This window comes from Anguilla anguilla, chromosome 1 (genome assembly GCF_013347855.1).
Source record: "Anguilla anguilla isolate fAngAng1 chromosome 1, fAngAng1.pri, whole genome shotgun sequence".
Taxonomy (NCBI): Eukaryota; Metazoa; Chordata; class Actinopteri; order Anguilliformes; family Anguillidae; genus Anguilla; species Anguilla anguilla.
The window spans coordinates 77092572-77112842 of record NC_049201.1 but is presented as its reverse complement, the minus strand read 5'-3'; the positions used below and the strand labels follow the sequence as shown (position 1 = coordinate 77112842).

The following is a 20271-nucleotide window of genomic DNA, read 5'->3' as shown; positions in this document are numbered from 1 at the left end:
ATACACATATGAATACATACATACATGCACACATGTACAAACATATTCACACACTCACTTTCAGTGCACCTGTGCATATATACAGTATATATATATATATATATATATATATATATATACACACACACACAAATACTGGGCAGACAGACCGATAAGCACACGCTGACTTGCAGACACACACACTCACACACTCACACATACACACAGTGATCCAAGAGAAAGACCAGTAGTTTCCCCAAATTTACATTTGCATTCACAAACATCGGTGCAGGGTTTAGATCTGTCATATATGTCTCACTTTGCGGACGGGTGAAACTCTATCTGCAGGCACCATGGCAACCAGCAGTGGAGATGAATCTGGCCCTCGGGTCTTGCCTGGAACATTTTAATCGTTCAAACTCATCTAAGCATACCATACACAAACACACATATGCACAAACACACACACACACATGTACACACCCATCCATATACACCAGCAATCCATTGCAGACTAAGAGAAAATAAGTAAATAATAATAACAATAATAACAACAACAACAACAACAATAATAATAATAATAATAATAATAATTATTATTATTATTATTACAACATGCTTTTTAATTTGAATGATTTCACTGGCACAGGAACATTTAAAAACTTCCTGCAGGCAAACAGTTTTCTGTCCAGAAATAAAGTAAGAACACCGTTCTTTAAAGAGCTGTGGGATTATGCGTGTTTGGCTTTTGCTGGGTGTTTGGGGGTTTATTTTTACAGTTGTGCTTGCATGAAAGAAACCCGTGTTTTTATTCGCTCTCAGAACGGTCTATGAAACTTTCGCAACATTTTTACTTCATCCACATACTTCCTTGTTTGCATTGCATGAATAATTCTCACTTTACAATTCATGTAATTCAGTTACTTTGATTATTATCATCATATTGGCTACAACAGCATTAAAATGGAATAGATTTTAAAGATATGCCTTATTGGAGCAATAGTGCACTGCATTTAGTAATCCTGGGCAAAAGTGTGAAATCCAAGACTTATCCTCACAAGAAAATGTATTCCAACGGTAAATAATTGCACAGCATCTCATTTAAAGACAAATCCTGTGATATTGCCTCTCAAAGTTATTTAAAGTTCATGCAATACCAGAAGGCAATAACAAAAAATATTACAGGATCCCATGCTGGAAACTGTAGATCCTGTAATTGTTTAATAAAAAAAAAATGAAATAAAATTAGCAGGCCTAAGTCCTTAATCAGAATGCATCAACGTGCAGAGAAAACAGAAACTTATAGAAAGCTCAGCAGTAATGCTCCTGTCATATGAGATGACAATCTCACGGGTGTGTTTTAAGACACCGGGGTGAAAAGGCCAAAACCACACTCATCTCAGAACATGAGAGAGAGAGAAAGAGAGAGCGAGAGAGATAGAAAGAGAGCAAGAGAGAAAGCCACAACAACAAAAAATTGATACCGAATACTATTAACATCTTAAAGCATCATCCTAAAAAATGAGCCCCTTTAGTTTCTCGTTGTGAATAAGGAGCCATTCACACCTGCCTGGAAGCGAATCTCACCTCACGGTTCAGGTGTTAATGAGATGCGGGGAGCATTACTCAGGATTCACTTGCAAAAAAAGTGACCCACCCCCTCTCATTTCCAAAAGATTCCCCAGGGATTGGTCCTGTCCCATCCTCCCGGTCGCTGAAAGAGTTAAGGGTGTTGCACCTGTCCTATCAAGACACCTGTCTCCAGGCTCCCGGCCAATCAGACGCGAGTGAGGGAATCTACCTGTCAGGGCGGAAAAAAATAAAGCAGAGGCACCAGGGCAGGTAGGACTCAAACCGTTCCTTTCCCCCCCTGGAGAAACCACTCTTTCCTTCTGCTGGACACACACTCAGGACTGACAGGGACCCAAAGGAACTTATCTCTGGAGATTCTGCAAGAAGTCATGACCAAAGAGTTTGAGTGAGTAACCAATGCGGATTTCCTATTATGCTCACTGTGGTGATTCTTTATTTCAATTAATCATTATTATTATTATTTTTATTTTTTAAATTTTTATTAGAGCCCTTTCTTGCTTGTTGTGGAGCTTTAAACGTAAACTGAAAAACTTTCTTTTTAAAAAAAAAATCTTTTCTGTTTTTGGAATTTTGAAGTAATGTAGCGAAGGGGAATGGTTTAAAAAACTTTTTTATTTTTATTTTTTAAACTGTTTTAAATTTCATTAGTTACCTCTGCTCGCAGAAATGAATCCATGCGAACGCACAGTCTGTCTGGTTGTGTTGTGTTTGGAGCGTGCCGTGCACGGCGTACGTCAGTACTGCGGGTGGGAAAACTGTCCCTTAGTCACCCTCTGGCTCACGGCGAAAGACGAAACTAGACAAGTTTGCTCAAAACATTTTTTTTTTTTTTGCGTTGTTGAGTATCCTTCCAGGGTAACACAGCAGCAGAGTGCAAAAAGCTGGCAGATGAGCTATATGTCTCCTGGGCTATCACGGGAATATGAGTAACGCTGGATGTCTCTTTTCCTCCTTTTTTTTACTGTGGTGCACTTTGAGACCTGTTTTCTTTTTTTTTTTTTAAACAAAGATTTAAAGAAAAAAAAAAGACAGGAAAAAGGCAGGATGCTCTTTCATAGGGAAAGATGATCCAAGCTTTTTCTCCCTCTCTCTCCCACTCTCTCTCTCTCTCTCTCTCTCCCTGGGAATACAGTAAAAAAAATTTTTTTTTAAAGCCAGCGGAGGGCTTGGGGGGGGGGGGGAGGTTGAGATTGAGACCCGTCTGAGTTTCAGAGATGTCCCCCTTCTGAGGGGTCGTGTTGACGTTGTCCTTGGGGGATGTGTGTACAAAGCAGGAGAGGAAATGGGTAGCCCGCAAAAGCCTAAAAACCTGCGTTAGTGATCCCTGACTCACGTTTCTCTCTCTCTCTCTCTCTCTCTCTCTCTCACACACACACACACACACGCTAACCTGTGGCTGGGTTACCTTTAAAAGGTCTCCGCATTTAGCGCCTTACGTGCAGCATCTGAAGCCGCCAGGGGCGATCGGGCACACAGTGTTTCACGTCTGTGTCTCTTGCGTTATTTAAAGGGGGGTGGGGGGGGGGTGGGGGGCACCGATTTCACGAGTCCACCTGAAGCGCGCAAAACGGTGTCACTTCCAGGCGCTCGAGGAGCTCGAGGCCGACCAGGTTTTCGATGGTCAGGCGAAGGGCCGCGGAGCCGTGACGCCGCGGCGCCGTTTCACAGGGCCCACACCTGTGCCGGAATTCCACCTGCGCTCTCTCGCAGGAGTCGCAGGTGCGCTCGCCGAGCAGGTGCACGGCCTCCCCACAGGGCCGAGCGAAAGCCTAGCAACAGCAGCACCAGCGGCAGCGGGGGGGGGGGGCGGGGGGGAAGGGGAAACCTAGATCCACTAAACTACTGCACTCTTCCCATTCGGGAAACTACAACAGAGAATACATTCGGACATATTAAGAGGAATGCTGGTATTTTTTCCTTAAGGGCAGGGGTTCGGGGGGGTGGGGTGTGAGGTGTGTGGGAAAAGGGGGGAGGGGGGGGGAGCTAATTAAATCATTCCCTCCGAGGTGTTCAGTTGCCTAAAATCGTGCCTTTTCCCTTGCGTCGGCGCGGCTGGCTGCGTGTCTGCGATGGGTAAACCGGGCTCTGTTTGCGCTCCGTCTTTGCTTGGCAAACCCAGCGGGGAGACACACAGGGGGATTAGCCCAGTAGCCCAGAGAGGCTCAAACAAACCCCCCCCCCCCCAGGTCCCAGCCCTTTTGTGCTCCCAGCCCACAGGAAATTCATCCGTTTGCTTATGCGACAAATCCTGAAACCAATTCGGGCTTTTTTTTCTTTCTTTCCCTTTTTTTAAAAAAACATATATATATATATATATATATATTGGCTGCTCGGGCCTTCCGGGGTCTTCCAGGGTCGGGTCTTCCGGGTCAAATTTGATTTTTAAAGAAATTACTTGACGGAGAAGTGAGACCGATAGCTCATGGAACTGCTTATAAAAATAAATGTTGTATGAAATAAACGTATCACGTAAGGGACCTCTGTGTGACAAAACTTACTGCTGATTTTAAGTAAAACTTAAGGGGAGGTTGAGAATGAGAACCTATTGATGACAAGTTTTTTTTCTTTTTCATACCCAGCCGCTACTATGGAAAAGAACTAATTTCCGTTGAAGTAAAGTCAGTAACAATTTCAGTCTTAAATTCTGAAAGAGCACGTTTTACATCAGATTATTTAACATTAAATTGTGGAAAAAACTTAACTGAGTAAAATGAACACTGAACATTTTAGTCTGTGGCTTACGAGACCACATCCTCAGAAATATTCCAGGATCACAAGCAGTCGATGTGTCCCCCCGCTCCCCCCCCCCCCCCCCCCCCCGCCTGAAATATAACGTAACCCAACGCGGCTTAGGAACAGCAAAAGGAGTCGATCAGCGTTCAACCAGCATCCTGTGCGTGCGTACACGTGCGTGTGCGTGCGTATGCGTGTGGGTGGGTGCGTGTGTGTGCGTATGTATGTACCTGCGTGTGCGTGGGTGGCTTAGCGAAACGCTGCGCAGCTGTCTGTTAAACTGCCCCAGCACTGATGCGGCGACACTTTCAGCTTCTCTGTACAAGCTGTGGTTTTGCAATCGAAACCATCGTAGCCTGGGGCTACAGCGCGGAAAGGCGTGCTGTTTAAAAAAAAAACGCAGCTCCCCGTACCGCACCACTGTCAGTTTTTTTTTTCTTTCTTCTCTCTCTCTCTCTCTCTCTCTTTTTCCTTTAAGGTGGCTGCAACACCGTGAGGCTTAGTTGAGTCAGCTCAGAATAATACCCCAGTGAAGGCCCGATGATTACTTTTATTTGTCCATTCATTTGATATGTATTTACGTTGCGCCTGGCTGAAGTGGCAATTCACAGTTCTGCTGAACGAGGCTAAACTCTTGTTTTTTTTGAAAGCAAGTGTGTGTTAGTCACTGAGGGGAGCCAAAGAAAAGGATTGTGTAAGTCCAGGCCGTAGCGACAATTAGTGTCCCATTGGAACTCCATCCAGAGCTTCTGATTGGGCAGAAAAAATCATAGATTACAACAGCAACCACAAAAACAACATTCTGTCCAATCAGAAGCTCAGGCCGGAGCTAGTGTCTCATCGGAACTCCAGCTCGATCTTCCGATTGGGCAGAAAATAAAAGATTTTTTATAAAAAAACCAAATAATTAAAACATGTATGTAAATGTATGTAACGCAGCAGCGATAATCACTGACTTCCCTCCCACCCCACAGATCTCTGATGGTTCTGCAAAACGAGAGCTACAACACGCAGCGTTTCTACGACAGCTACGCCATGGACACCTGGAAGTCGTACGTCGACGGGTCCGTGACGGAGCCGGACCGGACCCGGGCCCGGCTGAGCAGCGAGGACGACGTCACCGCCATCTCCCTGCTCTGCGACCCTTTCAAGGTAGCGACACGTCCGATGACATCACACCCGGAAAAAAAAAAAAGGCCCAAGGCCCGTCTGGCCAAAAACATCTTCGAATGGCATGGGGGGGGGGGGGGGGGTGGGGGAGGGGGAGCGGCCCTTTAAGCAAACACATGTTTTCAACAATCAGGAAAAATGCGAAATGATTTTGTGATATTGACGAATGTCTTTCTTTTCACGCCGTCTTAAGACCCAGAAAGACCAGAAGATGGTGGCCTGTGGCCGCAGCAGCAGCGTGTACAAGCCCCTGGAGAGGTAAGGAAGCCTCACGCTGTCTGTTTGCTCAGGGCTCCTGCGCCACAATGGCCTGTCTCAGGGTTCGATTGGGCAGAAAAGCAAGATGCATGAGCTGTTCAGAGGAACAGGAGTGGGTAGCCGAACAGCTGTGTGCGTGTGTGTGTGTGTGTGTGCGCGTGTGCACATACACGTGTCTGTGTGTGTGTGTGTGTGCGGGCGTCACATGTGTGTGTGTGTATGTGTGTGTGTGGGTGTGCACATGTGTGTGTGTGTGTGCGTGTGTGTGTCAAGACTGGTTCCCACCCTCCACCCTCCTCGAACTGAGCTGCAGAAAGCAAGGGCTTTGCAGAGGTCACATTCAGGTGACAGGACAATCCAAACTTTACACACAGAGAAGGGGATTAAGAGATGGTACACCTCATCTTGCGCCTCAATCTATGAGTCACTGCAGAAATTAGCCTGCTTCTGAGTGAGGGATCTTTGTTTTGGGAAGAATGGGTCTTTGGTTGGGCTTGCTGTTTCTCCTTAGGTAAAGCCGACAGAGAAGAGTGAATGAATGAAATGGGATTAGATACTATCCTCACAGGTTTCTCAAGGTTTCCACCACAAATCCTCAACCCGGTTAAACACACTTGTCTTGTGATTTTTTTTTATTTTTTAAAAAGAACAAAAAAGCAAAGAAAAAAGAAAGAAAAAAACCGGAACACACATTTGCGCAACAATTAAAACTCAGCTGGAGTTTTATTTATGAGCTACAATGAGGAGACAAATTACGCCTCGATTATAAAAGAGATTAGCAATTAGCATTAGCCTGAGGACAACACACCTGACGGCCATTTTCTCCCTCGCCCGTGTCCCCGTCAGGAGCCTGAGCACCACCCTGCCGGACCTGGCGGCCCTGGAGAGCCCCACCCACATCATGAAGCTGCTGTCCGAGAGCATGTCCACCTCCCAGCCACAGGAGGCGCTGGACCTGAACAAGAAGCTGGCGCCCCTGTGCCCGCCCAAGCACGGCGCCCACCAGGACGACTTCATCGTGCCCGGCGCCGAGGCCTACGACCGTCACACCATCAACCACCTGTTCGACGTCATCCTCTCCCCGCCCGCGCAGCAGAAGTGGGCGAGCGACACCGGCTACATGGAGGCCAGGCCCGAGGTACAGCCCCCTTCTCCCCCCGTCCCCCCTCCTCCCCGAGCGATCGCGAGCCAACCGTTAGCCGTTAGCCATCTTCCTGACGTTAAAGATTAGATCCCCGCGCACTGATTAGATCGTGTTACAGCGATTTACAAAAAAAAAAAAAAAAAACAGATTATTCCATTATTATGTGAAGTGGAGGAACTTGGGTTGCTCGCAGCTCAACTCGTGGGGGGCTGCAGGTTCAAATCTCAGTGTGTATCAAGCTGGAACAAAAATGGATATTATAGCCAAAAAAAAAAAAAGAGAAGGTGAAGGGATCTGCTGATAACACAATGAATGTACTGAAAGATGCTTCACTTTCTCAAGTTAAGGATGAGTAGTGTGTGCTTCTTAGGTTCCTCTCTCTCTCTCTCTCTTTCCCTCTCCTCATGACAGTCTCTTTCTTCCCCCAAAACAGTCCCTGCCCTACAGTGACCCTCTCCTCGTCGAGCAGACCAGTCCGGTGTACTCGGACTCCTACACAAACTCCCCCCCGGACAGATACAGGTACGCACCGCAGGACGTCCCGAACAGCACTGTTCACTGCGTGCCTACATGGTAATTTACACCCCTCTTTTTCGATCAAAAACGTATTTATTTTATTTTTATTTATTTATTTTTTTTAAACTTTTGTTTAAACGAGATCGTCGTAAGACAAGTCCGGTAACTGAGGTGGTAGCAGCAGTCTCGCTTGCCTTAGCTGACTGGAGATTAGGAAGCTAACCCCCCCTCTCTCCCTCTCCCCCCCCCCCCCCCCCGATATTCCTCCGTCCGGCAGGAACGACTTTCAGTTCATCCTGGGCGCTCCACGAGCCTCGCAGCACAAGACCACCGAAATGCCCATGGTCTACCTGAACAAGGGCCAGTTCTACCCCATCACCCTGCAGGGCATGGGGGCCGACAGCGCCGCCGGACTCTCCTCCAGCAAAGTCAAGGTGGGTCTCGCCCCGGACCAACCCCGTCGCACGCTGATGACATCACAACAGGGGGGATACCGACCACTTTTTATTTCCCGAAGCGGCGGCTTCCTGCAGGCTCACGTGAAGCCCCCAGTTCCTGCTAAAAGAATGCAGGCTTCCTTTCAGTTAAAAAAAAAGCGGTTTAAAAATGCCGTAGCGCCTACTAGATAAGAGTAGACTAGATTACTCTCTTTCTTTCTCTCTCTCTCTCATCTCTCCCTCTCTCTCTCTGTCTCTCTCTCTCCCTCTCTCTTCTCTCCTGATGGGAGCTCCTTCCGTTCTCCAGTTTGTGAGGAGGTGTTTGGAGTGGGTCTGCGCTGGGTCAGTGTTGCCGTTGCCATGTCGCTCCCTGGTCCCTGGGCCGTGCGTGGCTCTTTCTATTTTTTCTTTCTTTCTTTCTTTCTTTCTTTCTTTCTTTCTTTCTTTTCTTTTCTTTTTTTATCAGGAAGGGAGGAGATGCACTGCCTGCCAGTGACAGCTCCCCTTTGTGAGGTAGAGAAAGGAACACACACCGAACTGGCACACGGCTAAGACCCAAACACAAGGGCGAATCACAGTGATTAATGAACCCAGTGTCAAAGCCAATGGCACGCAGTTCATATGTGCTCAATTTAAATAACACCTCTTCTCTCTCTCTCTGTCGCTTTCTCTCTCTCCATTCTCCTTCTCTTTCAATCTCTTCATCCATTCCTATGCTTTTTTTCTCTCTCCCTTCAACTCTCCCTCTCTCTCTCTCTCTCATCTATCTCTGTCCCTCGCCATTTCATTCTCTCTCTCTCTCTCTCTCTCTCTCCATTCTCCCACTCTATCTCTTCCCACCCCCTTCTTCCCTTTTTTTCCCTCTCCCTCCCTCCATCTCTCCAGACGGTGATCATGGCAGTGTTCGAGAACGACAAGAACGCCGAGGTCCAGCTCAAGTGCTGGAACCACTGGCACGCCCGGCAGCCCACCATCAAGCAGAGGGTGATCGACATCGGTAAGGAGCAGCGGCCGCCTCCCTCACCCCGTCACACTGACGGGACCTCGCGTTTGCAAAGCGTCAACGACAACAACAAAAAAAAAAAAGCTATCGAATTACCCATCACAGCAGCAACAAACAAGTAAAACAATGACACTGAGTCTAAATCTGATGAGCAGCGACAACGTCCTCACTGTATACGGCCGAATACCATTTCCTATTGCTAAAATTTTTTTTTTAAATTAAAAAAATGTTAAAAATCCACGGCCATTTTTGAACCTAACGGACAATTAACGGCTCTTTTTCCCTCCTAGCGGACTACAAGGAGGTCCTGAGCGGCATCAGCAACGTGGAGGAAGTGGCCTTCAACGCCCTGTCCTTCATCTGGAACACCAATGAGGAAGCCAAGGTGAGGCCTCCCGAGAGGACCAGGAGCCAACCGGGGGGGCAGCTGGTGGGGAGGGGGGCGGGCTTTGATTTGATGTCAGAAGTACGAGTAACACACACGTACAAATGCACGCACACACACGCGCACACAGACACAGACTCAGGCACACACACACGCACACACACACACGCACACAGACACAGACTCAGGCACATACACACACACACTCACACGCACACACACACACTCTCACACACACACACACATACACACACGCACACACACATACACAGACACACACACACACACACACACACAGACACACACACACACACACACACACACACGCACACACACACACGCTGCGTGTCAGGCAGGTTCTTCGCTATGCGCACACGCCCTGCGTGTTTACCCGGCAGAGTCCTGCGTTTCCCTGAAAGCAGGGCGATGGTGTCATAATCGCACCCTCGGCCCGCCCTCGGCCCGCTCGCCCGCCCCGCTCACTCGCCCCGCTCGCTCGCTCGCCCGCCCGCCCGCCCGCCCGTCACCAGGAGAGCGGAATCCTAGGCATGCACCTGCCCCGGGGGCCTGTCACCACAGCACTCAATCTGATCCTCCGCTCGCCCCCAGGGCGTCTCAGGGGCGGGACAGCGAAACTGGGAGCAGGGCGAGGGAGGGGGGAGGAGAGAGAGAGAGAGAGAAAGAGAGAGAGAGAGAGAGAGGAGGGGAGAGAGCGAGGGGGGGAGAGAGAGGGGAGAGAGCAAGGGTGGAAAGGGGAGAGAGAGAGGCGGAGAGAGAGAGAGAGGGGGATGAGAGAGAGAGAGAGAGAGGGATGGAGAGAGAGGGGGAGAGAGGAAGACAGAGAGATTATCACCTTCTTCATATAACTATTATTACTAGCATTATTAGTGCTGTACTTATTATGTACAGTCAGACTTTTTTATTCAACGTTGTTGTCATTTTATAAACATATATTTAAGCCCAGTCGTAATTTTATAAACGTGTCCATTTATTTTTGTTAATTGGTGGCAGCGCCTGTTTGAGCATCACTGCAAGTTGAACGCCTTGAACAATTGTTCCAGTAAAGCATATGTTCATGTGAATGCGATTTTTAGAAGGGGGGGGGGGGGTGGGTGCCGGGAGGGAGGGTGAGGGCAGGGCCAGGGGTGGTGGAGTCACGCTCCATGTTCACTGAAGGCACCTGCCTCCCGTCTTATCGTAGGCGTAGGAACAGGAAGCTGCTCCCCGGCCTCCGGCCAACTTCTCTCACAGGGTTGCAGGGGAAGAACATGGCGTACATTTCAAAGAAGCGAGGGAAGGGGGGGGGGGGCAAGGGGGGGGGGTCACAGACAGAGGCGCCAAACACTGTAAGGGCAGAGAGCCTGGGCATCCAAAACACTGCAGAAATAATACGATGATAATAATACTAATAATGCTTTTTTTTACATTTACTTTAGCTGTTTAGCAGGGCCTTTTATACAGAGTGACTTACACAGCTCTTACATTCTCTCACATAAGATCCATATTTTACTTTAAGTAACTTGGGTCCAGTGCCTTTGCCCAAGGGGGCAACAGCAGTGCGTCACCTGGGAATCAAACCTGCAACCTCAGAGTTACGAGGCCAGTCACCAGCCCATTATACGCTACAGACCAGCAGCTCTGAAATTAAATGTTTAAAAAAAAAAAGAAATTAACTGGGTGTATAAATCAAGGCGTTTGTTTTCCTTTCAAATGCCCACCCAGTTCACTCTTTCCTTTCCCAAACTTAGACAAGCCCCAGCCTGCCAATTAATTGTACCTTAATGAGGAAATCTGTAGTACAGTCATCATCCTGCGCAGGTGAAACTTTACTGCCCAATTAGCGGGTGCGGTTTGGCATGCCACTCTCTGTTCGCGACTTAAGTGGCGGCGGCAAATCGACGCGATGCGGCAGCCTTCGGTTGTGCCAAAACAAACCGCCTGGCGCCCTTCCGTTTCCGGCCTCTAGGTGGCAGTGTGTCTCGCCCGCCACCGTGCGTCTCACCGTCTGTCATGGTACTGTCTTTCTCAGGTGTACATCGGCATTAACTCGCTGAGCACAGACTTCTCCGCACAGAAGGGGGTGAAGGGTCTCCCCCTGAACCTTCAGATCGACACCTATGACTACAGCACGGGAAGCAACAGGCTGATCCACCGGGCGGCCTGCCAGGTCAAAGTGTTCTGCGACAAGGTGAGCACCCCACCCCCCCAATCCCACACAGGCTATGTCTCTGTTACTATTTCATGGGGTGATGAGCTGGAAGTTGAAGTGCAAACAACTACAATAACCAGCTATTCACATCCTGTGTATTTGTATTTGAGTGTTACCGGGTTTAAAAAAAAAAAAAAAAAACATGGCCCAATCTATTTTCTCTCAACCGTTGCCGTATTCCGGTATCTGATACGTCTGCGGAAACGGGCGGCGTCGCTGCAAAAGCGACTCCAAATCAGCGCAGCTCAGTTATAAAATATATACAGTATATAGATTTTTTTTTAACCCACCAACGCTGTCTACTACATCCCAATCTACCCTGTACTGAGTAGAAATGACGAGTGTAGCAGCCGTGACGACCTTGCCCCTGTATCAGATAACTGACAGCGCCGAGCTGGTGGCAGCGTCGACAGCGCTGAACTAATCTCTCCCATCTGTTTGACCTCACCTGTCTCACCGGAGTGTCTGCACCTCGCGCTGTTTTGACATACTGCGCTCGACCGGTTTTTTTTCCGGCAAAGAGAAAGGGCTCTTCTGTGATTGAAGAACGTTACGGAGTGCGCCATTGGGATTTTATTTATTTATATTTTTTTACCGCGTGCTGTACTGACTCAACCTTTACAGCCAGAAACACGCTACTCTCAAGTAAAACATTGAACTGCTATTCCGCACGCACATAATCGTTCTTAAAAACCACAGAAAATAATAACAATAGTAATAATATAAAAATAAAAGCATTACTGAGTGTATAATGCTGCAAACAAACCAGCAAGCTGGTTGTAGTTTTGGTTTAGTCCAGTTGCCACTGTTGTCTTTCAGACAAGTACAAAATCTATGAAATTGCGGTGGTAATTACCCACAATTCCTGTACTTTCTGAAGACCAGGTATTTGTCCTCTGGGTTGATTCTCATTGCACTTCATGACAGTAAATGTTCTGGGACATTCCTGTAAACTGGCCTCCGAGTGACTTATTTAATTGGCTGCTCGCGACCTTTGGAAAACGTCTCGAGGCGTGTTCAGCCAGACACGATGCTAACAAAGACAGTCGTGTATCCCTTTAAAAAAAGAGAAAAGTTTAGTGGGCGTTTTACCGTTGCGCAGAATACAAGTGGCACACGGTGTTTAAAAGGTTTCGTGAAATCGCAGTTCTGACCCCATCATTTTGCTGACTCCCATGCAATGCTTCTACCCACCAGGGTGCGGAGAGGAAGATGAGGGACGAAGAGAGGAAACGGGTGAAAAGGAGGGTCAAGAGCAGCGACAGCAGCAACAACAGTAAGTTGCCCCATTTCCTCGTGTGACGTCACTGCCTTCTTAACATAAGCACGGCTCATCTCTGCCGATGAGAAAAGAAATGAAACGTCACTTAATAATTATTCATCAATAATGAGGCTGAATGCAAGAATCAAAGAGCGATTACTTCTGAACAAAACCTGGTTGTTCATTTTGTTCTTGCTCATAAAAAGGGGCGTGTTTCTTCGACTAAATGCTCAAGAAAGTACAGTGTGTTGAACAAAACACCACCTTTGGAAGGTGAATACCTTAAAAAACTTTAAACTTAAAAAAGTGTGGTTCCTAGACCCAAGCAATTGATTGAGTCACAAACTTGAGTGTCAGGCATACAAAGCCACAAATATTTATTGGTGTATTTTCTTACAGACAAATTTCTGCAGTATTTATTTATTTTTATTCTGAGGAAGCAGGCAGGCTGCAGAGCTTGCCGGTGCTCATGCGCTGTGCACTGCAAGGCATTCCCAAGGAAACCTTTTTGAAAAGGGCCTCTGCAAAAGACCAGATGAGACCTGTGGATTAGCGAGCTGTTGAAGTGCGCCTCTCGGGTCCGAGTTGTCGCTCTTCTGAGCGGTTAAGCGAGCTGCGCCGAGCCCTCCGAGCGAAACCAGACTGTAACCTAATCCAGACAGTAATCACTGCCTTCGACACATCGGAGCCTGTCTTTCCACGAGTCTGGCTCTCGTTCCTCTTCCAGGCCCGTCTCCTTTAACCGGGACGCCCCGCTCTGTGGGTCCCCAAAGTTGCGGGAACCTCGCAGACGACCAGGGCTGGAAGCAATTCCGCTTTCAGTTCCGAGCGTTCAGAAGAGAAACCTGTGAACTGATAAAAGCCCATAATGTTCAGTTTAGTTTATTTTTCTGAACCGAAAACGGCAGTCGATCCAGGCTCTACAGATGACCGCACAATCAATCTTTTATTGAAGACGACACTTTCTGACGATGGCCGCTAGAAAACAAAAAAAACACCTGTCCCCTTTAAGTCCAAATCTGCGCCCAACATCATTACAGGCATTTCAGGCAGACTTCAGACACGTGGTTCTTAAACGATGGACCGAGGACCTCTGCAGAGTGCTCTGTGCCAACTTAATTATAAATAGTGGACAGATTGATTGATTGATTGACTAACCCCCCGCCCTCTTCCCCCTTTGACAGATTCCAGCAGTAAGCAGTCAGTGGTGTCCAGCTCTATCGGAGGCGACTGCACGTACTTCAAAGCCCTGGATGACCTGGTGACCCAACCTGTGCTGTTCATCCCCGAGGTGCACTTCTCCAACATGCAGCGCTTTGGCCTGGTACGTTTCTCCTCCTCCCAACCCCCCCCCCCCCCAACCCCCCCCCATCTCTCGCTCTCCCTCCCTTCTTCCCTCCCTCTCTCTCCCAGGAGTCTGGGATGTTGAGTCATATCCATATCCTTATGACCCCTGGGGGGGTGTTTAGAAAGTAATGAAAGGAGGGGGAAAAAAAAAAAAGTTGGGAAAAAGTGTGGGAAAAAATAGTGTGGGAAGGAATGAAAGGAGGGAGGGGACGGGACGTGGAACGAGTCTGGGATGAGAGGAAAAGCACTTTCTCAGATCAGAAGAGAGGCAGAAGGTTTTTTTCTTTTTTGGCACGCTGTTGAATTTCCTCAGTATGAAACTCAAGTGGGGCCATGGAGTCTGACTGCAGCAGAGATTAACCTGTCAGAGCTCAGATTAAAGCAGCGTGCGCGCGCACACACACGCACACACACACACACGCACACACACACACACACACACACGCACACACACACACACGCACACACACACACACACACACACGCACACACACACACACACACACACACACACACACACACACACACACCCGCACACACACACACACGCACTCACACACACACGCACGCACGCACACACACGCACGCGCACACACTCACACACACACACACACACACGACACTTAGGAGTCCCCGCGCTGTCTCATCACACAGTGCTGAAGAGGTGCTTTTCAGACTCGCTGACAGAAAGTGGAGTGGAGTGTTGTTTGGGCAGGCCAGTTTCCCACAGTCTGGAAATTTTGGAGGAGGGGGAGGGGGCGGCGCAGGGAGGGTGGGAGGTAGGGGGGGGGCAGTGCGTGTGTAACTCACCTGTGTGATAAGGACTGCATTCCAGCACACCACCTTGGTTATCTCTCCTCTTCATTGTAGTTGCAGAGAAGAATTTAGTGCAGGACTGTAAGGGGGGGTAATGATGGCTGTGCAGGGAAAGGGGCGTGGTGGGGGTGGGGATGGGGGGCTTTTTGGGCCTGAGGGCGTTAGGTAAAAGCTGTCCTGCAGGTGTCTTCTGTTTCTTAGTGAGGCTCAAAGCCCTCTGCTGTCCTCCAGGGCCAGACACTGTCACCACGACAAGGCTCATATCAAAGAGAGAGAAGAAGAAGAAGATACACACATTCCTCAATGTCCCCACGCCCCACACCCACACCACAAAATAAACAATAATAATAATTTTTGTTTCACGTATGAAGGTTTAGACACACATGATTTGGGGGGGGGGGGAATAGGGGCAAATATATACGGGTTTGAATTTGAGGGCTCGGCGCACCGAGCGAACATACCATAGAGGTATTGGGCCGCTCGACTTTCGCAACACCTGAGCCCTGACGCAGGAAGGTTGCATAATGCGAGTGGCGGGAGGTGGCTCACCCCTGACTTTCGTGTGTGTGTGTGTGTGTGTGTGCGTGTGTGTGTGTGTGTGCGCGTGTGTGTGTGCGTGTGCTCTCTTCTCTGTGAAGAGGCCGTGTCGCAAACCCATTACATCTCTGACCGTGTCTTTCTCTCCCGTTTCCATGACAGCAGAACCCCCCTGTGACTCTGGAGGACGCTGAAAGGTAACGATCTTTTCGTCTCCACCGTTAAACACTCGAATGCATATGCTCACATATGTATGTACATTGATGTTACATATTGTAAGCGTACAGTTACTGTCCACGAGGACCTGTTTTGACAATGTCAGTTAATGTCCTGTGATTTGCTCAGTCTTTGTGTGGAGTGGCTTGGGCACAAAGGAAATTCCAACAGCGAGATGCTGTTGGCAGTTTTCATTTGAAATACGGCTTGCTTTCATTCTGCGACAAGAGCTGCGATAGCCTGCTTTAAAATGTTTGTTTCATCGTGAGGCCATGGCTGACCAGTCTCGTTTTTGTCATCTTTTTTTCCAGGAACTCACTGAAAAGGAGAATCTGCCCCCCTTACCCTGAGAACGGGGAGCAGTGCAGCCCCCCAGCCGCGAAGCACCCCCGGCAGGAGGAGCAGCAGAGAGGTAAGGGCGGGACAGAGCGGATGGGATGGGTGGGAGGGTGGGGTGGGGGTGGGGGGGGGTTATTTCCTGCGCCAGTCTCGGGCCCAATATCAGCGATAAACAACCGTCGTTTCCTTTTTTGTTCCGCACCCCCACACGCCAGGGGCTAACCTCTGTCCTTCTCCCCCCCCCCCCGCAGTCCTTCTGTACGTGCGGACCGAGGCCGAGGAGGTGTTCGACGCCCTCATGCTCAGCTCGCCCACTCTCAAAGGGCTCAAGATGGCGGTAAGCATCCCATCCACCTCCCCTCCACACCCCCCGATCCCCCATTGTTTTTAACCGTTCGTGGAGGATTTCGCCAACAGCCTGGCAGCTGTTCATTTCCGAGGCACTCTCACGTCATTACATTACATTACATTACATTACATTCATTTGGCAGACGCTTTTATCCAAAGCGACGTACAAAAAGTGCATTTCATGGTCATAGACAACTGCTAAACGCAGGTTCAGTAAGGTACAATACTTATTTTGTACAGCTGTTTCTAGCCAAGAACACAGTTCACACAGTGAACACCATTCTGACCTAAGCTCTACAAAACAAACTAGGCAGAAGAATAAGCTACAGTATTAATAGCACGGGGGTGTTTGGTGATTGTGATGTCACAGTGGCCGGTAGCCTATAGGAGGGTTACCGCCGCCGTTGGCTTGACGCTAATATCGACGCCTTTCTTCTCTTCTTTGTTTTCCCTCCAAAACCAACAGATTTCAGAAAAGTACAACCTGCAAGAGGAGACAATCGGGAAGATCTACAAGAAATGCAAAAGAGGGTAAGAGCGAAAAAAAATCCCATCCCATTTCCATGCGCGGTGAGGCGGGGCTGTTGTCGTCGTTCGCTGCGATTGGAACGAGCGGCCCCGTTCAGGGGAGGACAGGCATCTTCGAAAATACGGCCCCCTGGTTAGGGCGACCCCGCTCCACGAACCTGTTGGAAGAAGAAGCTAATCTCATGTCAGCCCAGCCTGCAGGGGGGAAGCGGAGGGCGAAGCGGATAAACCTGTGGGCAGGGGAGGCGCTGCAGGATCTCGAGGAATGTGATAATTGCACCTTTCAAAAAAAAAAAAAAAAAAAAAAAAAAAAAAAAACAACAGAGAGGAGTTTCAAAACTTAAGGCGGGATGAGTCACACGATTGTTTTTCTTATTTGCGTTCCGCCGATCTGATGAGCAGACGAGCACCAGGAAGTCCTCGCGGCTTGCGTCGGTTTATGTGCGCGCCCTCACGGCGGAAAGAGATCGCCCATTCTGATAATGGCCGATGGCTCTGATTCGATAGCGAGGGCGCCATCCTATTGAGCAAAGGATCATGGGCCGTTTGCATTGTGCTGACCGGGAGGAGGGGGGGTGGGGGGGTGGGGGGGAGGGGGGGGGGCTTCTGTGCAGATACACAAATATTAGACTGAAAGCAGGGAGTATAAGACACTGAAGCAGATCTGGCGCACCACGTTCCGTGCAAGTTCCCCTGCTCTGCTTTTGGTTCTTCGCAGGCCCCACAGGCGAATGGGTGGATCAGGGGTTTTTTTTTTTTTTTTAAAAGGAACGCGTAGGACTGTTTATAAAGAAAGCGGGTGCAGATCACCAGGCAACAAAAATGTTCTAAATTCGGAGAGAGGGAATGGAAAAGAACCGAAATTTGAGTTGATCACGAATCACATCTGGTGCCTAGTCACCATGACTTGCAGGAGAACCTGTACGCTTGACTGGTGTTAAAATATCCCGGGGGGGGGGGGGGGGGGGAGGGGGGTACGTTGAGGGCGATGGCTCTGATGACATCCTGAAGAGGAAACTTACAGGTTCCGTGACATTTTCTCGTTCTTTAAGTCATCCTCTTCCCTCGGGCAGAGACGGAGTTTGGCAGCTCGCTCATTAGCAACACAAATAACACGGCTCTGATGAAGAGAATTTTTCTTGTTTCGTTTTTTTTTTTTTTGGGCGGTGAGGTGTCTTCACGCTTGCCCTCACAGTGAAGGTCCTGCCGTCAACCGTAAACGCTAACATCAAACGAGCCCAAACGAGCCCAACAACCTATTTGCTCAGTCTCCAGATAATTAAATGTAAGATTTTTCAGGCTAAGTGCACAGGTCCTCTCTCAGCTGTAGGAGAATCCAAAAGGAGCAATGTTCTAAAGCTCCTGAAAGAACATCATCAACCATCACAGCCGTGCCAAAACAGCGCCGAAGGCGAACAATCACTGCGAGTTAGAAGACAGTCGATGTCATCACTGTCTTAAGTTCACACTCAGTGCTTCTGGTGTTCACTGTATGTTGTTTACTGAGCAGATTTTGTGCAAATGAATGTGAGCAGGACAGTCCCTTCGGAGCGGGACGTAGCGTTAACTTCCCCTCTCCCTGTCGCTTGTGTCTCCTCAGGATTTTCGTCAACATGGACGACAACATCATCGAACACTACAGCAACCATTCCGCCTTCCTGATGGAGGTCTCGGAGGCCATGGGGCAGTTTCAGGTCACTCTCACCGAGTTGTAATTGGGGTCCAGGCCACTGGGACCCCAGAGGAGTTCCGTGGGGGTCCGAGCCTACCTGCCGAATTTCAAAACTTTTTAAAAAGCACTGTCACTCCGGCGTCAGATGTCCAATCGGACTGGACCCTAGGCCTGTCGAAGTGCCCGCGGAATTCCAGAACCTGACCAGAGGACCAGCTCAGCACCAGAGCCGGGCTTTCAAACAGATGCTAACCATTGCCACTGTATATATCTCATCTAATAGCCCCTTTTGATATTTTATAATTATTCTTTTTTTTGGGGGGGTAACAAATATTTTATAACGTGAAAGCATTTATGATTAATATGCTGTAAATATTTTATGTAAATAGACTTAATTATCATGAGCACAGGGAGCTGTTTTGCCAGCGGACAAGCAGATGAACTGATGTCTTGCTGGGAGCTATTGCTATTTCAAATTAGCCAAAAGTGTACGTTATCGCGTCATTCCCTTTTCAAGCTGCCATTCTCGCTGCTTAAAATACTTTTCATTTCTTTTTTTTTTTTTTTTGCAAAACATATTCATAGAAAAACAAAGTGTTGGGAATGGTGAGGTTGCTTACGACTTGTGTGATGAACATTTCTTTTACACTGTAGTATCTCCCATTAGAGGCTTGTATATGATTTTTTTTTTTTTTTTTTACTGGCTTAACACTGCCGATTTTGTTGCTAGCCTGTCATTTTCAGATCTAAAATCAGCCAACAAGAGGCTTTTTAGACGCAAAGTCACACATTTCCTTCTGGAAGCCTGCACCTCGGCAGCGTTCCTTCGCTCAAACTCGGTCGAGGGCCCGCGAGCAAACATTTCGGGCTTTGTTTCGTAGCGCCGCTCGCGACGGCTCCGGCCACCGCCCGCGGCGTGGCCGCCCCTCCAGTTCATGACAACCGCAAAGAAAGTGAACCACTGAGATTACTTTTACCGGGGGCCCCGTTCAAGATCCATCGCTGAGTTTTATTCGCTGAAGGTTTAGGCCTGCTCTTCAAATGGGACTTCACAACATTTCAACGCTTTTGTATCTCTGTATTGTATTGTGTTGCCAAAGCTGTTTGTTGTTTTTTTTTTTTTTTTTTTTTTTTTTTACTGACAATGTGCCTGTTTTTTTTTTTTTTTAAAGAAAATAAAATTAAAACAATTATGTTTCTTGTAGTCACTTCATTCATCCCTTTTTGGCTGGACCGCAACAGCGGGGCCAGCCCTACAAACGTGAATGTTTGTGACTGAGTGAGCGATGAAGTTACACCATCGGTCGGCCGAGTTCAGACACCCCAGACACTCCCACGTCACCCCTCTCCTCACTACCCCCCCACTGGCTGCCTGTCATGGCTCGCATCAAATTCAAAACATTGGTCCTAGCATACCAGGCAGTCAAGGGATCAGCCCCAGTATACCTCCATAAGATCTTCAAACCCTACATGCCAGCCAGACCCCTCCACTCCGCTACCTCCGGACACCTGGCACCTCCCCCATCTTTGCACTTGCGCTTCCCGGTCACATCTCCTGTCTGTTTTGGCTCCACAATGGTGGAATGACCTTCCCGTGGAGGTCAGAACAGCTGAGACCCTGATCACCTTCAAGCGACGACTGAAGACTCACCTCTTCAGGCTGCACCTCTCCCCATACCTTCCTGTAGTCTCTAATTGACTATGTAAGCTTAGGTTTGTAGCTAGGTAAGCTGTTTATCTTAGTTTATTTTAATTATTGCACTTGGGCCTACTCAATTAT

At 48.5% G+C, this 20271-nt stretch overlaps 1 protein-coding gene across 4 annotated transcripts; it reads left to right on the top strand.

Moving 5' to 3' along the window:
• Positions 1–1826: 1826 nt before the first annotated feature.
• grhl3 (grainyhead-like transcription factor 3) lies at positions 1827–19593 on the top strand. Of its 4 annotated transcripts, none has more exons than XM_035408506.1 (16): positions 1827–1957; positions 5280–5457; positions 5669–5733; positions 6580–6871; positions 7311–7399; positions 7671–7827; positions 8716–8827; positions 9124–9218; positions 11248–11406; positions 12625–12703; positions 13873–14012; positions 15554–15585; positions 15916–16016; positions 16195–16280; positions 16758–16822; positions 18420–19593. In XM_035408506.1, the coding sequence occupies exons 1-16, from the start codon at positions 1941–1943 to the stop codon at positions 18532–18534; spliced, it is 1782 nt and encodes a 593-aa protein (XP_035264397.1). In that variant the 5' UTR covers positions 1827–1940; the 3' UTR covers positions 18535–19593. The 4 variants fall into 4 exon arrangements, with proteins under 4 accessions (XP_035264397.1, XP_035264389.1, XP_035264381.1 ...); XM_035408498.1 differs by having other exon boundaries at positions 15551–15585; XM_035408490.1 differs by having other exon boundaries at positions 7311–7450.
• Positions 19594–20271: the final 678 nt, after the last annotated feature.

What these genes read in the sequence shown, in the direction of transcription:
- grhl3 (XM_035408481.1), top strand. An exon ending in GTTCACTGCGTGCCTACATG is followed by an intron (nt 7,451 to 7,670) that starts GTAATTTACACC and finishes TCCGTCCGGCAG; the next exon opens with GAACGACTTTCAGTTCATCC. An exon ending in TACAAGAAATGCAAAAGAGG is followed by an intron (nt 16,823 to 18,419) that starts GTAAGAGCGAAA and finishes GTGTCTCCTCAG; the next exon opens with GATTTTCGTCAACATGGACG.